This window comes from Eurosta solidaginis, chromosome 4 (assembly GCF_040869045.1).
Source record: "Eurosta solidaginis isolate ZX-2024a chromosome 4, ASM4086904v1, whole genome shotgun sequence".
Taxonomy (NCBI): Eukaryota; Metazoa; Arthropoda; class Insecta; order Diptera; family Tephritidae; genus Eurosta; species Eurosta solidaginis.
The window spans coordinates 118087050-118105886 of NC_090322.1; the positions used below are offsets into that span (position 1 = coordinate 118087050).

General features: G+C 39.3%; 1 protein-coding gene across 1 annotated transcript; it reads right to left on the reverse strand.

Annotated features, from left to right (window-relative positions):
• Positions 1–16590: 16590 nt before the first annotated feature.
• LOC137250218 (protein transport protein Sec24C-like) lies at positions 16591–17843 on the reverse strand. Its single transcript, XM_067782640.1, has 4 exons — positions 17696–17843; positions 17406–17635; positions 17009–17348; positions 16591–16955 (listed from the first exon to the last, which is right to left on the reverse strand). The coding sequence occupies exons 1-2, from the start codon at positions 17839–17841 to the stop codon at positions 17464–17466; spliced, it is 318 nt and encodes a 105-aa protein (XP_067638741.1). The 5' UTR covers positions 17842–17843; the 3' UTR covers positions 16591–16955; positions 17009–17348; positions 17406–17463.
• Between the last annotated feature and the right edge of the window lie 994 nt (positions 17844–18837).

The following is an 18837-nucleotide window of genomic DNA, read 5'->3' on the forward strand; positions in this document are numbered from 1 at the left end:
CCCTGTCTGAAACCTTGTTTAGTTTCGAACGGCTCGGAGAGGTCCTTCCCAATTCTGACTGAGCTGATGGTGTTGCTCAACGTCATTTTGCACAGCCGTATAAGTTTTGCAGGGAAACCAAATTCAGACATAGCGGCGTATAGGCAGCTCCTTTTCGTGCTGTCGAAGGCGGCTTTAAAGTCGACGAAGAGGTGATGTGTGTCGATTCTCTTTTCACGGGTTTTTTCCAAGATTTGGCGCATTGTGAAAATCTGGTCGATGGTAGATTTACCAGGTCTGAAGCCGCACTGATAAGGTCCAATCAGCCGGTTCACGGTGGGTTTCAATCTTTCGCACAATACACTTGAAAGGACCTTATATGCGATATTAAGAAGGCTGATTCCACGATAGTTGGTGCATTTTGCAGTATCCCCCTTCTTGTGGACTGGGCAAAGAACACTTAGATTCCAACCGTCGGGCATGCTTTCGTCCGCCCATATTTTGCTAAGAAGCTGCTGCATGCGCCTTACCAACTCCTCGCCGCCGAACTTGAATAGCTCCGCAGGCAATCCATCAGCGCCCACGGCCTTGTTGTTTTTCAATTTGGTTATTGCTATTTTAACTTCGTCATAATCGGGCGGGGGGACATATATTCCATCATCATCGATTGCGGGATCGGGTTCTTCATCTCTGCGCGGTGAATTGCTGCCTCCATTTAGGAGAGCAGAGAAGTGTTCCCTCCATAATCTAAGCACTCTCTGGACATCAGTTACAAGGTCGCCGTTTTCATTCCTACAGGAGTTTGCCCCGGTCTTAAAACCTTCCGTCTGTCGCCGTATTTTTTGGTAGAATTTTCGGGCGTTATTCCTGGTGGCTAGCAGCTCAAGCTCCTCGCACTCACGCCTTTCTGCTTCTTTCTTCCTGAAAAGGCGTCTCGCTTCCCTTTTCAAATCACGATAGCGTTCATACTGCTCTTGTCGCGCTCGCTTTTAACGTAGCCCTGTAGGCAGCGTCTTTTCTTTCGGTTGCAACGCTGCATTCTTCATCATACCAGTTGTTTTTTCGTGGCCGCCGGTAACCAATTTTTTCCTCGGCGGCAGTACGAAGTGCTTTGGAGATATGCTGCCACTACTCCTGTATTCCTTCAGGATGAGTTGTGCCCTCAGAGAGCAGGTGTGAAGGTCGAGTTGCGAAATTATTGGCAGTCTGTTGTGATTGAAGCTTTTCGACGTCTAGCTTTCCTTGTGTTTTTTGTTCCTTGTTTTTAGCCGCGTTGAGGCGGGTGCGTATACAACTTTTATATTTTATACTACGAATATTCTTATGTTATTTAGCATTTGCGTGAATAAAGAAACTAATATTTCTCTATACATATTTTAGTATGTATACATAAAACCAGTGCGCTGTTGCATTTTATCAGAGTTGCCAAAGTAAAATTTTATTATTAGCTATTTGCATGCAATATTTTACTTTTGGCAACTCTGCTCGATCGTCATCGTGTCGTGATCACTGTCGTTAAAAAACGAGCAATGATCGGCTGATGGTGGTCCGCAAACGCATTGCAAAGGAGTATTGTTAGAGTACTCAAACATGAAGAAAATGGAACACGTAATCCAACAATTTTTGCAGGGTGGTTTTATGTATACATACTATAGTATAGAGAAATATTAGTTTCTTTATTCACGCAAATGCTAAATAACATAGGAATATTCGTAGTATAAAATATAAAAGTTGTATTGCCCCTCTTCATTTACTTTCATTTTAAATTCCGACAACACAATTCCTATTTAGTACTTTGGCATATGATCCTCTGTGGGTGCTCCATGGAGTACTACAGTGAAAGTACTTTGGAAAGTTCTCTCACGTATGTACTCTATGGAATACTCGCAAACAAAGCGAGAGTGGGATCACCTACTCCTCTCCTAGGACATCGCAATGTTAATTGGAGCACATTTTTTGTATGAATACAGATTAGATTTGGAGCAGTCCTATACTCCCAAAGGAGTATTCCTTACATTATTTATAGAGTACTCGCGTTTTTTGAAGGGTATAAAGACTATAGTATAGAGAAATATTAGTTTCTTTATTCACGCAAATGCTAAATAACATAAGAATATTCGTAGTATAAAATATAAAACTTGTATTGCCCCTCTTCATTTACTTTCATTTTAAATTAAATTCACTCCGATAATTCTTTCCGAACCGATTCCTCTTTAGTACTTTGGCATATGATGTTGTTGTTGTTGTAGCAATTCTTCGCCCCACCTAACAGCCGCGACCGATCACAAATTATCAATATCCTCTAACGGGAGTCCAAGGAAGCTTGCCGTTTCAACAGGGGTGGACCATAAGGAAAGGGGTGTTAGAGGCGTTGGTTCCACATTACAATTAAAGAGATGGTTGCATTGCAAGAGGGGCATACATTTTGTATGTCGGGGTTGATTCTGGATAGGTAAGAGTTTAACCTGTTACAGTATCCAGAACGAAGTTGAGCAAGAGTGACACGCGTTTCCCTGGGGAGTATTCGTTCCTCTTTCGCGAGTTTTGGATACTTTTCTTTAAGTACTGGATTCACCGGGCAATTCCCGGCATAAAGGTCCGATGCCTGTTTATGGAGTTCACCAAGGACCTGCTTGTGTTTTTTCGCTTCATACGGTTGGGTTCTCAGGTGCCTCAAAATGCTTACGGAGATGACTCCTTAAGCCACTAGGCGGTGCTGGTTCATCAATCAGATGTCTGTTGGGATGCTGAGGTTTCTGGGTATTCAACAGGAACTGTTTGGTCAGCATCTCACTTCTCTCCCTGATGGGGAGTATTCGCGATTCTGAGAGCAGTATTTTGGCAGGCCTGTAGTTTCTTCCAGTGGGTAGTTTTTAGGCTTGGCGACCATAAGGGGTGACCCGTAGCACGTAATCGGCTGGCTAATTGCTTTGTATGTGGCCATGAGCATTTCTTTATCCTTTCCCCAGGTACTGCCTGCGAGGGATTTGAAGATTTTGTTACGGCTCTGAATTCTCGGAACAATTGCGGCTGCGTGCTCACCAAAATGTAGATCCTGATCAAACGTCACACCCAAGATTTTCGGGTGTAGGACAGTCGGTAGCGTAGTGCCATCGACGTGGATGTTCAAAATGGTCGACATTTGGGACGTCCATGTTGTAAATAAGGTCGCGGAAGATTTAGTCGGTGATAATGCCAGGTTTCGCGAGGCAAAAAAACTGGAGAGATCAGGGAGGTAGCCGTTTATTTTATTGCATAGCGCATCGATCTTTGGGCCTGGGCCTGTGGCCATTACTGTGCAGTCATCGGCGTAGGAAAGGATTGTCACTCCTTCCGGTGGTGAAGGTAGCTTAGATATGTAGAAATTAAACAAAAGTGGGGATAGGACACCACCCTGTGGCACCCCTTGTTTAATTCTCCTTGGTTTTGATGTTTCGTTTCTAAATTGCACCGATGCTTGCCGACCAGCCAGATAATTTGCGGTCCACCTTTTAAGACATGGGGGAAGGGTAGACCCTTCCAGGTCTTGCAGTAACGAGCCGTGGTTGACCGTATCAAAAGCTTTTGATAGGTCTAGAGCTACGAGTACTGTTCTGTGGTGGGGGTATTGATTTAAACCGCAATTTATCTGGGTGCTAATGGCATTTAGCGCGGTGGTAGTGCTATGGAGTTTTCTGAAGCCATGCTGATGAGAGGCTAGCTGCAAATTTGCTTGGAAATAAGGGAGCAAAATGGCTTCAAGCGTCTTTGCTACTGGCGATAGGAGAGATATCGGACGATACGACTCACCTATGTTAGCTGCTTTCCCAGGCTTTAGTAGCGGGACCACCTTGGCCATTTTCCATTTCTTAGGTATGACAAAGGTAGAAAGAGACAGGTTGAAGACATGCGCTAAATATTTGAAACCCTCTTTCCCTAGGCTTTTAAGCATCGGCATGGCTATGCCGTCTGGGCCCACTGCTTTAGATGGTTTAGCGCGACCAATGACGTCCTCAACATCTTTAGCGGTGATGGTGATTGGTGACGCGCTGAATTTGTGTTTATGTGCGTGTCTATTGGCTCTCCGTCTATCTTTGTCGACCGTAGGATGCATTATATATTGTCGGCAGAAAGCGCTCGCGCATTTTTTCGCATCCGACAGCACTTTGTCGCCAAAGGCGATGGAAACTTTGTCTTTGTGCTTAGTCGGATTCGATAGGGACTTTACGGTGGACCAAAGTTTACCCACACCGGTAGAGAGGTTACAACCTCTTAGGTGCTCCTCCCATTTCGCCCGCTTGTGTTCGTCCACAAGCAATCTGATGCGTTGGTTTATATCCCTTATTTGGGGGTCGCCTGGATCAAGCTGTCTTATAAGGTCACGTTCTCTCGCTAAGTTTGCGGCCTCCGCCGGGAAGTGGGCCGGATTTCGGGAATTCTCCCGGCGAGAATGAAACGTGCCGAGGCGGATTCAATGACCTTACGGAAGGCACGCTCCCCTTGGCGGGCATCAGTCCCACTTTCCTTTTTTGAAGTTTATGAAATTGCGTTTTTCGGTGACGATGAAGTCGGCGGTACGCTCGAGCGAAATAATTATGGGCAGGTGGTCGGATTCCAATGTTACCATCCGCTGCCAGTTGACGCAGTTTACGAGTTCTGCGCTCACGATTGAGATATCTGGCGAACTGTGACAGCTTCCTACCATACATGTGGGGGCGTCTCCGTTTATTGTGCAGAACGTCGTTTCTTCTATTTGATCCGCCAACATCTCACCCCTACTGTCCGCCCGCAAGTTTGAATGCTATAGATCGTGATGGGCATTGAAATGGCCTAAGATAATGCGATTGTTGCCAGTGAGTAAGGTTCTGATATTAGAGCGGTATCCACTGGGCAACAGGTGGCAGGAGGGATGTAGATGTTGATGATTTCTAGGTTTGCATCGCCTGACCGGACAGATAGGCTTTGACGTTCTAAGACATTGTCACTGCGGTCGATGCCAGGATAAAATATATAATATTGCACAGATTGGTGTATGATAAACGCGAAGCCGCCCCTATTTCCGCTCTCGCGGTCTTTCCTGTGGACATTATACCCAGAGCAGGTCTGCAATGCAGATCTTGCTGTGAGTTTAGTCTCTTGAATCGCAGCAATGCGGATGTTGTGCCGCTTCATGAAATCGACTATCTCCGTAATCTTCCCAGTTAGTGCATTACAGTTTAACTGCAGAATTCTGAAGTGCATAAGGGGAGACGCCGCTATTCTGGGGGTAAGTGACGGGTGACTACGCCTGGGTTGTGGAAGGCCAGGACGCAATTGCTGTTGTGGCCCTGGGACTGGGCGTCCGTGGGCAAGCATTGGGGTACCCGGATGATTTGGGTTTGCGACCTGGCAACATGGCGATGAAACCCGTCGGTGGGTTGCCGTCGCGGAGACCAGAACATCTAGGAAAGTGGCACTACCCAAGGCAGGAGCTGCATTGGGCGGATGTCGCAAACCTATATATTCTGTACTGGCAAACGGTGCAAACGGAGGTAGGGACTGAGAGTCTGTTTCCCTGACCTGCACGATTGCTGCCGGAAAAGAGGGGGGAGAAGACGGGGGCATGGGCTGATGCTCAGCATTGCTACCGACTCTACTACGAAGGTAGTAGTTATGAGTGGTAGCAGCTGTTTGAGTTGTTGGCGCGTGGGGAGTACTACAGTGGAATTACTTTGGAAAGTACTCTCACGTATGTACTCTATGGAATACTCACAAACAAAGCGAGAGTGCGATCACCTACTCCTCTCCTAGGACATCGCAATGTTAATTGGAGCACATTTTTTGTATGAATACAGATTAGTTTGGAATACTCCTATACTCCTAAAGGAGTATTCCTTACACTATTTATAGAGTACTCGCGTTTTTTGAAGGGATTGCGCATTGCGCATGTAAGCAGAAGATCAGCTGTTTTTAATGGGCAATTTTTACGTCATTTTCCTTTAGCTCTTGTTTTTTCTCTCTTTCTTTCATTCGCTGAAGCAGTCAAGTGTGACGTAGTTGCGGAGAACGAAGCAATTTTGAACTCGTGAATGCGCAATCTTCTGAGTGTGATTTGTGGAATTTCTTGCTAAAGGAAATTCGCCAATCACTGATATATTTGGATAGCAATATAGCTATCACTATAGCGATTTTTCATTCGCGGCGATGCAGTCACTGATAGTGAAATATTGTTCCATCACTAATCCTTATACTTTTGACCATTGTTTATTTAAAATTTGTTCGGTTGTTATTTGATGTTTACGCCCCGATTCTAGCGTAGTAACAACATTCTTCACCACGGTAACGAAATCATGTGGAAACTTTTACACCCTTTTGGTATTCTATCCGCGAAAGTAGCCGGATAATTTTTTACCCACAAAAGTAGGTGGTTACATCGAAATAACCACACAACAGCTGTTGTTTAGAAAAAGACAAAACTGAAAAATAAAGAATTGTAAGCGCAAATAAGTAAAGATAATAGTAAAAAAGTGTTGCCTCTTGCTATATATTATATATTTGTTTACATTATGTACTTTCACAGAATAAATTACAATATAGCTATGTAAAATCTACATATATACACATCGTCTCATTTATTCGTTAACCTCGTATCTACGAGTGACACATTTGCGGTAAAGCCATGGCGGTACCATACAAGGTGGCAGCATGGTGACATACCTACAAACATAAATAAAAATTCCTTGTACTCTGTTTTTGTAAATTCGATGGACGAATGTCAAAATCGTACTGCGCCGGAAGTTGATGTATCAAATCAAATAAAAAAGTTTATATTCAGCTGTCGCATGCTGCCACTTTGTATCGTTCCGCCATGGGTAAAGCGAAGAAAACCAACTTTTAAATTTCACCACAGACATTGGTAAGTTTTTCGGTGATGACAGCGTTACCACTTTGGCCAGAATCGCGGATAAAAGAACTGGTAACGATATTCGGTTACATAATGTTCTGGGTACTATTTTACCGGTAACCCTCAGAATCGGGCGTAACGCTGTCATCACCGAAAAACTCACCAGTGTCTGTGGAGAAATTTGAAAGGTAGTTTCCTTTGCTTCCACGGTTGCCACTTTGGTCCATTTGGACCAAAAATGGTCCCTTCCAACCCCATTTGGTCCGCTGGTCCCTTATCTTCAATTTTGGTCCGTTTTAGGCAGTAGCCACGATTAGTACTTTTCTTTCTTTTTCACTCAGGTAAAAATTCACAATATTGCCCAAAAATTCGCCACACTTTCGTTAGCCATCATATAATTTTGAATTTACTTCAATGGAACTCTCACCATAAAAAATTGCTCAGTCAATAAAATGTGCCAGAACAATAAAAATTAACCTAGGATATAATTTATGCCAGGCATTAAAAAGAAAAGTGTTGGCAAACACATTGTCGTTAATTGTTGACCGACATTGTAACCGACTAATCAAAAAAAACTCTTGTTTTTAATAATAACCGTGTTTTTTTTACACGCGTATACGTTTCGTTTGCGCGTGAAAAAAACCCCTAACCTCGCTTAGATAATGCTTAGGAGACCCATCTAGCGGCAGTGGTTAAATAACTAACATAACAGCACAGAGTGTACCGAAAAGCGGAGACACAACCCTCTGATGGCCATAGGGTATAACATATAGCTGAATCAGTTGCGATGAATTGTGGACACTTATAGAATACATATAATTAGTGTAGAGGGCGAAAATATTTCAGTTACATCTGAGTACAATGCGTATTGAAATTTAGTAGGACAAATTTTATGCGCAGCAATTTCAGAGGTGTATTTAAAGTTTGTCCCTTAGCAGTTCATATAAAGTTTAAGCGTAAACGTATATAGAAGTAAAAAAAACACAGCTAATATTAATAACGGCTAGATGTTTCGATCCGTTATACAACACTATGTAAAATATATGAAAATAAAAATTACTTCTCGCCTAGCATAGCTTATAGCGAGCACTCTGTCGTGAGCCTAATACTTTCAAAACTTATACAAAGAAATTCTATGCATTACTTCTCGTTTGGCACGTTGATATTTAAATCTTTCTCACCCAGCTCAATGAGTTTAAGGAATTCCAGGACTATTGTGGTGTTAAGCCATGCAAGATAATTGAAAACTAAGTATCTTGGCAAAAGAAATAGTTTAACTCGAAGACAGAAGGAAGCAAATGCAAAAGAGATTTGACTTCGGAAGAAATGTTTTGGGACCAAAACTCACACTTACTGAATCTAGGCTCTGATATGAAGTTTAAACGTTAAGGGAAAAGGTAAGCATCTATAAAAATAGCACTAACAAAATTACCGAGTTTCATTTATGATTTACTGAGTTTTCCACATACATAGTTCGGCAACACCAGAATGCAAATTTTGAACCGTTTCTTACAAAAACCTAACTGCATTATACATTTTATTTCATTGTAATGAACAACGTAATGCTAGAACCAAGTGCTTTGCGACAAAAACTAGGTTCGCAACGTTTGGTTGGTGAAAGACATAGACTTATTCTATGTCAAAATATAGTACCATTTTTGGTTGCATGCACATATATTTGTTTGTTCAGCTTGAATTAAAGGAAAGTCTTCACTATGTTTAGTAGAATTTTATATGGAAACATTCAAAAATTTTCATTTTGTACTAATAAAATAAAACAAAAATTTGGTTCTTTTTTTCGATGAATTTTGGTCCCAAATGAAAACATGGTGTGGCAACCGTGTTCGCTTTACCGAAAATGTCTCACGTGTAGATACGAGGTTAACGAATAAACGGGACGATGTGTATATGCATATTATGCATGATAATTTTCTACATAGGTATATTGTAATTTATTCTGTGAAAGTACATAATTTAAACAAATATGTATAGCAAGAGGCAACATTTTTTTACTATTATCTTTACTTATTTGCGCTTAAAATTCTTTATTTTTCAGTTTTGCCTTTTTCTAAACAACAGCTGTTGTGTGGTTATTTCAATGTAACCATCTACTTTTGTGGGTAAAAAATTATCCGGCTACTTTCGCGCGTAGAATAACAAAAGGGTGTAAAAGTTGCCACATGATTTCGTTACCGTGGTGAAGAATATTGTTACCACACTAGAATAGCGGAAATGAAAAATTGTATCTCTGTCCGGAGATATTTGCAGTTGAAGTTGGCGATTTCCATGTGGTTGTTGTTGTGTTCGTACCCCCAAAAAAAATTGTGCATCACCGTGGCGGTATCCACGGTTATACCACACACCCGGACTTGGCATGGCGTAGCCCAGGGTTATTTTATACAAGCGCGGCCGAAGGCCGCCAACTCAGAAAGGTGTTCTGCGCAAAAATACTATGGATCCGACCCCCGGTTTCGGAGGTACCCGCGGGTCTTTTTTCGGTTTTTCTATAATATCTTTTGAACGAGTTAATATTTTTATTTTACGCCTTCGGATTATTAATACTGATGACAATACGCGTCGTTTGATACCTCTCTCGATATTTTTGGTAGCGTATTAGCAGTCGACCCCTCAACTAGACTATTACCGAAATTAGAGATTTTCATGTGGTTTTTGTAATGTTGTGGTACCCACAAAAAAAATTGTAAACATAAGTGTTTTTCGCGGATATAGTTTTGGTCTCCAAACCGGTGTTGGACCCACCCAGGGTAATTCTTTATAAGCGCGGCCGAAGGCCCGCAACGCAGAAAGGTATTCTGCGCAAAAATACTATGGATACCACCCCCGGTTTCGGAGGGATCCGCGGGTAATTTTTCGGTTTTTCGTTAATATATTTGGTAATAGTCTAGTTGAGGGGTCGACTGCTAATACGCTACCAAAAATATCGAGAGGTGTCAAAAAACGCGTACCTATTAATCTCGAGAACAATAATCCGATGGCGGAAAAGAAAAATTGTATCTCTGTCCGGAGATATTTGCAGTTGAAGTTGGCGATTTACACGTGGTTGTTGTTGTGTTTTTACCCACAAAAAAAATTGTGCATCACCGTGGCGGTAGCCGCGGTTATACCACACGCCCGGACTTGGCATAGCGTAGCGCTGGGTTATTTTTTATAAGCGCTGCCGAAGGCCGCTAACGCAGAAAGGCGTTCTGCGCAAAAATATTATGGATCCCACCCCCCGTTTCGGAGGTACCCGCGGGTCTTTTTTCGGTTTTTCGTTAATATCTTTTGAACGAGTTAAAATTTTTATTTTCCGCCTTCGGATTATTAATACTGATGTCCAGACGCGTCGTTTGACACCTCTCTCGATATTTTGGTAGCGTATTAGCAGTCCACCCCTCAACTAAACTATTACCATATCTTTTGAATGACTTAAAATTTTTATTTTCCTCCTTCGGATTATTCACTCCCATTTCGGTTGTCAATAGGAGAAAATTAGTGTCGACGCTCATGAATTTGTATCGGCGTTGTCAACTTCAATAACTATTGACGGGTGTTGACGCTTTTTTGGTATTGACTAAAACAATGTTGAAGTTGTGTTGACATGACGCGACACAAAATTTGTCGACACAGTTTTGGTGACGACAAGCGCGGCAATAAAGAATTCAGCTATTTAAAGTTCAAAAAATAAGCTTTTTTATGCTCTTTATTTATTAATTTTTTATTCAATTTCAGAAAATAGTCAAAATAACCAGCAACAGTCAGTTTAATGGAATCGTGGTTGTTGTTGTTGTTGTAGCAATGCTCGTGGTAATGTTCTAGAGCAGCGGTGGACTGCTAAAATACTTCCAAAAATCTCAGGACAGGTATCAAAAGACACGTATTGATCTCGATTTTAATAATCCGAAGGAGGAAAATAAAAATGTTATTTCCGTTAGGAAATATTTGCAAAAAAAAAACAGTTGCAAGCTTTCAAGTGGTTAATGAATATTCAAGGATTTTTTATTTCCGCCTTCGGATTATTAATACCGAGGTCAATTCGGGTATTTTGATACCCCTCCCGAATACGATTAAGTTTTCCATTAGTACTCCACGCTCTGGGAGGTAGACGAGTCGCTAATGGTGTACTAAAGAGAAATGCAATCATCTATAATATTCAAACAAATTCCTTGTGTGTATTTTGCCCGGAATGCTTAATTGTGCACTAATAGGTTTCAACAATTATTTAGATCCACAAATTGTCCACTAAACAAAAAATTAAGTCAATACAAATTGTAAATAAACAACTGTCAAAAATATAGGGATCGTGTTTTAATCGATATCACGTCGACATCAATACATAAGAAACAAAGATAGAAAAACAAGAGCTAAAGGAAAATTACGTAAAAATTGCCCGTAAAAAACAGCTGAACTAATGTTTACATGCGCAATGGGCCACCTTCTATAATTCCATCATCATACATTGCCCTGCAAAAACGCTCCACGTCATTTGACTAGTCGTTTTACGGTCATTGTGACTTTTCCCAGCGGTTATATTCATAGTCATATTTGCATGGGAGTGCTTAGGTTTTGAGACCAAATTTTCCGTTTCGTTCCTATTAACAGAGAATTTAAACACAATGAGAAGGCGTTTTTGCTAGATTCCAACTTTTTTGCATGTGAACACGTCTTGCACTTCACCACACACAATCAAATTTCAATGTTAACCAGTTAACAGCAGAAAATTCTCTGTCAACAGTTTCAGCTGGTGTATAAATTCTCTGGATTTTCTCTTAATATGATTTCTTTGTGGGAATATAGGTATTTAGTAGGATTAATTAAATTTAAATTTTATTACTTGTAGCAATATATTTGCTTGTTTTATGATTTAATATGAATTTCAACTTAATTAATATAATAATAGCAATATATTTGCTTGTTTTATGTTGCAGCAAATTGCAGAAATTTTGCTTATGTTAGGAAAATGTATGCAAATTGAAATATGCATGCAAATAGTGTTTTGCCGACGGCATTTGCACACTTGGAATTTCTGTGCACACGAAATCCATAGCATATTTATAAAACGTTAATTTGCATAAAATGTATGCATATTAACCATGAAGTATGAATTATTAATAAATTGAAAAATTGAAATAAATAAAATATTTGATAACAATTGAATAAATAAAAAAATATTTAGTTATTATTTGGACTATGGGTGGGAGGGGAGGTACCTATAAAGAAATTTCCTAAAGCATTTTATATGTGTTATTCAGTACAATGATGTAAGTACCTATGTACTTGAATATTTTCAAAGGCAGGTTTACTAAGCCAAGTCAAACTTAAATAGATTTGACCTGCCTCAAATCAACCCTTAAATATGTAAATAAGACCAACAATACACAAAATACATGTGCCTGTTGATCAGATGTTGAGCATTGTATCATTGAATATATATGTATGAAAATACAAACCAAAGCAAAAAAGTTTAATGTACATACATATATACATATTCAATAATACTCCAATTAAAGGCAGACATGTATAAAAGCTTGGTCGCTTTGATGCTGTGGCAGTGTCTTAAGTTATTCAGCCCTATTCGGCATTTCGACTTGGATTGGAATTTTTTCGATTTGGCAATTTTGGTATTCTGTGTTCCAATCTCTTTCGATCCAACTTCGAATCGTTCGATTATTTGTATTCTGCATTTCGATCGTAGTTCCGTTTTTCTAAGTTGTAAATTAGTTGGCGGAAAAATATTTTCTTTTTATTTTTTTATTAATTTATAACAGAATTTTAACAAAAATGTAAGTAAAACTTGTTAAGAAACGTAGAAGGCTTGATGATGATTGTTTTTTATATGTTTCCAGGTCAAAAACAACATGTCGATGTCCAAGTCCTTGGACGTATTTGCCCCGCAAAAGTATCTAACACATACTTGAAAGCATCCTTGTTAATTCGAAAGTTTTTTTTTGAACCTAAATAAGAAAATAAGTCTTTAAACTTTACCACTTTTAAGTTCAATTTCTTACAATTCGTTACTCATCTCAAATGGATTACACAAATCTCGCAATATTTGCCTTTCCATTCTCGCCTGGCAATTTTCGTATGCGTTGCTTTCCAACTCCATAAATAATGCTGCGGCTACTGATTCCATTATAATGGACAGCTATAATTTGTGTCTGTTCGTTGGGTCCAGTTATATGCCAAAGCAAGCTGCCGGCGTAGAGGAAGGTGAAGCGAAAACGTAAACAATCCTTGCGGAAAGAATAAATAAACCTTTATAAAGTACTTTAGGCCAGTGCAATGAAATTAGCATCCTTAAAATTCAGAAAATGTCAACTATATTCGTGCAGGAATCCGTTTTAACAAACTCGGTGGCCACGGCAGGGAATTGGCCAAAAGAACGACAAAACACACTTACAACTATGAAAGCACTTCACTCAAAAAAATATAACACTGCGGCAATATATTATATTGCTTTTTTTTGTACAAAATGGCGTGGGTAATAAAATATAAACGTTTTTCAGTGTTTTTTAAAAATTTTCTTTAATTTATTTTGTTCCAATGTTTAAACATTCCGTACCAACAGCTGATTTCGAAAAATTATTTGCTCTTCCTCTTCTCTTTATGATTCCGTCGTAATGCAGAATACCAAACTTCGATTAAAGCGGAGCGTAGAACGGGAACGTAATCGAAATGCAGAATAGGGGTGATTAATAAAACAACTTGTCGCTTTCCGCGTTATGAAGCGACCAAATCAATTATGGCAATCCGCGTATACGGCCATGTATATGTAAATATCAATGCTCGAGCCAAATTATGTGTCCTCGGTGGTTAAAAGTGTTGCCGTTTACACCTTTAACAACTCACAGCTAAAAGGGGAATTTATTATAAAATTAAAATAAACGAATTTATTGCTCTTTTGCGAAATAATGTTATATTTCTTCGCAAAATTACTTTAATTTATTTCGCCGCTCCCATATATTAATTTTTATCTATGAAAATAATGTAAAACTCTTACTTTGTACTGACATGTGATAAACAAGTCAGCATATACAGTATGACGTCACAGTGCGAATTCGGGCCAGAAACGGGTAAAACACCACTATTATGTAGCAACTGCAACACAGTTGCTGCAAATTTGGCTGCGTGACTGCGCGAACAATTTTTCGGCAGAATATGATAGGGGGTTTCAAATAGCAAATAAAAATGTCCATAAGCTGTGACAACTCGGCAATTCAGGATATGAGAAAATTATTTGCAATAATTTATATGAACAATGGATGGAAATTTTTAGATTATATTGCTAATATGTTAGTGGACATTTACTAGGCAATATCTGTGCATGTTTATTTGCATTTTTTACTACCATATTAGTACTTTCATACAGGCTTATAAATAGTTTGGTATTATTTCAAAGGAAAAGTGCGGGGTTATGAAAGTAGTTATGCTCGTCATAATGAATACCCCCAATATGCATCGAAGTTGGAATTTATAAAATCGCAAACATTTGTCTTTTGACGATTTTATCAAATGCCATGTTGCCGAATTGCAAAATTCTATCATCAATTTGGACAACTTAAGAAGAAGCATTTATGAATGAAAAATCAAGAGGAAGCTAGTTTTCAGGATTTTGTGATTTACATACAAAACATGAGCATACATATGTAAATATGTATGTGTGCTTGTGCGTATGGTTGGATGGTTGAAGTGAATTTTGTTTTCTTTGTCAACATTCGAATATAAAAATATTTCTTAGCTTACATATGAACATAGATTTGTACATATGCTTGTGCGTAAGAATAATTTTTGTTGGAAGTGGTTGATTGAAACAGTTTGTATTTTATTTGAACATGTGAATGTACAAACATTTGTTAGCTTATGCATGGATATATTGGTATCAATGAAGTGGGTGGGAAATGGGGGTGTAGGCTGATCTTTAGTTTAGGAATATATGTGTGTACATATATACCAATCTAGGTTTGTTAATACCCACTCACCATTTAGGTGATTAAATTTTCAATTTCCCTACATATCAATATAATTTGATTACTCTTTCTGACAAAATAATGAGTTACCATACAATTGAACAAAAGAAATAATCAAATATGAATACTTTAGATGATCAAAGACTGAATATATTTTTTCAACCACATTTTGGAATCATATTTGAATCAAATGTGTTTACTTTAGGAGATCGACAATTTATAATAATTTTTAATTCAGCTTTCTGAATCTTTTTTGACTATATTTGTTGACTGAATAATGTATTTTATACTTGTCAAAATATTTCTTTACATCGGAGCTGCTCAACCCCTATACACTTGTATCACTTTTGTTTTTGTTTTGCCCTGAATCATAGGCACAGATTCAAATTCACACTTTGAATATAAAAAAAAAAAAAACAAGTAAGGACAGGACTGCCGAAGACTTCAACCTTTCATGAATGGGGCTGAACAATAATATTATCCCGTTCGTAATCTCCAAATAATCGGATTTATAAGATAAGAAATATATATTGAACAGATGTACATACCTAAACGATTTTTAAAAAATAAAATAAAATTTTTTTTAAAGATAAATATAAAATAAACAAGTAAGGAAGGTTAAGTTCGGGAGTAACCGAACATTACATACTCAGTTGAGAGCTATGGTGACAACATATCGGAAAATAATCATGTAGGAAAATGAACCGAGGGTAACCCTGGAATGTGTTTGTATGACATGTGTATCAAATGGAAGGTATTAAAGAGTATTTTAAAAGGGAGTGATCCTTAGTTCCATAGGTGGACGCCTTTTCGAGATATCGCCATAAAGGTGGATCAGGGTTGACTCTAGAATTTGTTTGTAAGATATGGGTATCAAATGAAAGGTGTTAATGAGTATTTTAAAAGGGAGTGATCCTTAGTTCCATAGGTGGACGCCGTTTCGAGATATCGCCATAAATGTGGGCCAGGGGTTACCCTAGAATTTGTTTTTACGATATGGGTATCAAATGAAAGGGGTTAATGAGTATTTTAAAAGGGAGTGGGCCTTAGTTCTGTAGGTGGACGCCTTTTCGAGATATCAGGAACCTACATACGAAATTTCATCAAGATACCTCAAAATTTACTCAAGTTATCGTGTTAACGGACGGACGGACGGACATGGCTCAATCAACTCAGCTCTTCATCCTGTTTATTTCGGTATACTTAATGGTGGGTCTATCTATTTTCCTTTGAGGACTTACAATTTTGGGTTTCGTGACGAAATTAATATACCATTTCATTTTCATGAAAGGTATACAAATTTTAGCACTCCCATATGCCCTCACATATAATTTCGAATCGTGAAAATGCTTGAATATCTTATGAAAGTGCCAAGAAAAAGCACTCCCGTATGAAGCTCAGGAGCTTGTGTATGATAAAAAAATTACACTAATAATTTGACAAATATGTTGTATATTGTAAAAAGTTAAATCAGCAGGGACAATTTCCACCGCCTAGGGCCGCGCCATGTAGTTGAAGGTGGGGAATTTGTGGTAATATTATTCGAGCAGATATGTTGTTCCCTTTTTCTGACGGCCTGGTAAAATCGGCTGTTTTGGGAAAAATGGGCACCTTTCCTAATTCGTGGTAATGAGATAGGAGCAATAAATAAATAATAAAACAACGAGCGGCATTTGAACCACAAGTTGAAAAAAATAAAAATAACTTGATGCAAGTGCTTTACATCTGCACCAAACATGCTATTGAATAATTGTCTCCTAAGACCTTACTTAATGGGGCAAGTCAATTTACAATGAAACAATTCCAACCATCATAATTTATTTACAAAAAATTAGAGAATTAAATTTGCAATATACTTGCTCTGATCAGAGAATTTTTTGGTAACGGGCGAACAGAGAAAATCGTTAAGAGAATTTTCTGTTACGTCTTGCACCCTGTTAAGTTAACATGAATTTGGGGAATAGTGGTGAAATGCAAGACGTGTCACATGCAAATGGATCGTAAGCAGTGGATGCCAAAAAAAATGCCTTCTCATTGTGTTTAAATTCTCTGATGATACGTGCATGCACGCCTTCCTCAATATCTGGCTTAACTTGTTTTAAGATTTCACATGCTTAAAATACTACTGAAGTGGTGCCATCGCCGACCTGATAAGAGAAACATTTTTATTCCACACATTCTAATATAACAAAAAACTTACCTCAGCATTTTGAAATTTGGCGATGTCTACTAGAGTTTTACGGCTGGATTCACAATATCCAATAGTTTCATAATGGTTGCCCCAATGATTGAAATTGTGGCCTTACCACTGGAATCAACAATATGCTTGTCCGTACTACGTGAACCCAATGTAGTGCGTACAGTGCCACAATTGAATGCGAGGCATTGATGTTGGATATGAGTTGAGGTTTACCATGAGAGCTATCGGTACCCAAGTATTTTTTACACAAATACTCATGTACCCAATACAAGTTCAGGACGTTCATATTTATCGACACGCTGTCCGGTATGGCCCAAATGTTGGAAATATGCAGTTGAGACTGTTGAGAAAAAATATGGATCAATGAACACAAGTAAAAGTGAAAGATTTTTTTTACCATCTCTTGTTACTTTACACATTAGACATTGGAAACGACGACCAGCATCTACAAGTTGCTATTGAGCCTTGCAACGATTACATCTAATTGCACCCAATTCACCAAAATTTACAATGGGTGGCTCATATTCACCCTCAACCGTGCGTGCCATTGGTGAGACGGTAAGTGTAATGGACAAAGCTGTTGTTTTTAATAAATCAGCTGTTGCAGGTATGTAATACAAAGACGACCTGCAAAGAAGAAAGATCAATGTAATTGCCAAACAAAACATTAATTTCGATTATCGATACCTAATGTAACGTGGCGAGGAGTTACCCTGATCTTCTACCACATATTTTGTGGTCACCAATGGTGGTAATAAACCCTGTTCATTAGTAATAAAAGCACCACCAGCGCTATTTTGATTTTCAATGATAACGCATATCGGATTTGGCATCTGATCGGTATCTAAACGGCGTTGGGCTTGATCATACTGGTGCGGCTGTTGATATTTACCAGTAACAGGTGCAGGTGGCTTCTAAAGAAAATAACACAAAAATAATCATCAGCAAATTTGTAAGTTATTAGTTGTATTAGCATACATTATAACCAGGACGTCCGGTCGTCCGGGTATTGGGGGTTGGGTGGTTGACTGAGCATTGGCGTCTGCCCAGGTTGTTTTGGTGGCATCATTTGACCCATGTAACAACGTGGTGCACCTGGTTGTTGTAGAGGATAACCTGGATGTTGAGGTTGTGGTGGATAGCCCGGATTTTGTGGCATTGGTAGATAGCCAGCCTGGGGAGGTTGTTGCTGCTGCTATCGTGGCATTGCATAACCCGGTTGCTGTTGTAGTATATACCTTGGTATAACTCCATAACTGGATGTTGTGTCATTCCCCCCCCTGGTCCAGTTGATGCGGGCGGCATACCTGGAGGACCATGTTTCTCATGGCCACCAAATGGCTGGTGCATATGGTGTTGAGGTGGCATTTGACTGGATTGTGACTGCATTAGACCAGACTGTCGTGGCATTGGACACGATTGCGGTGGCATTTGCTATTCACCTGTGTGCTGGTATGGAGCTGCAACACCGCCTGCACTGGATGTTGGTGGTGTAGCTGAAACTGGTGGTTGACCAGTCTAGAAAAATAACAAAATTTATTAAACACAAAGTATAAGGCAAGCCAGGTATATTTGCCCTATTTATAGTCATCTGATTGGAACCACCAGGTAAAGCTTTCCCTGGCGGTGTCGTTGCTGGAGGCGATGGCGAATCCATGGAAGTTAGCGCATTGGCTTGAGGCGGCGGCTTAGCTGTTTCACCATATTGACCAGCTATAAAGTTATTGTTCGGTTGTTGTTGTTGCTTGTTGTTTTAATTGTATTTAATTTAATGCTCCAAAATTAGCACAGGCCTGCAGCTAAATTCGCGGAAAATGGCGGACTCGCTG

What these genes read in the sequence shown, in the direction of transcription:
- LOC137250218 (XM_067782640.1), bottom strand. Translation starts at nt 17,841, where the DNA reads ATGCCAAATCCGATATGCGTTATCATTGAAAATCAAAATAGCGCTGGT. An exon ending in TCCTCGCCACGTTACATTAG is followed by an intron (nt 17,636 to 17,695) that starts GTATCGATAATC and finishes TCTTCTTTGCAG; the next exon opens with GTCGTCTTTGTATTACATAC.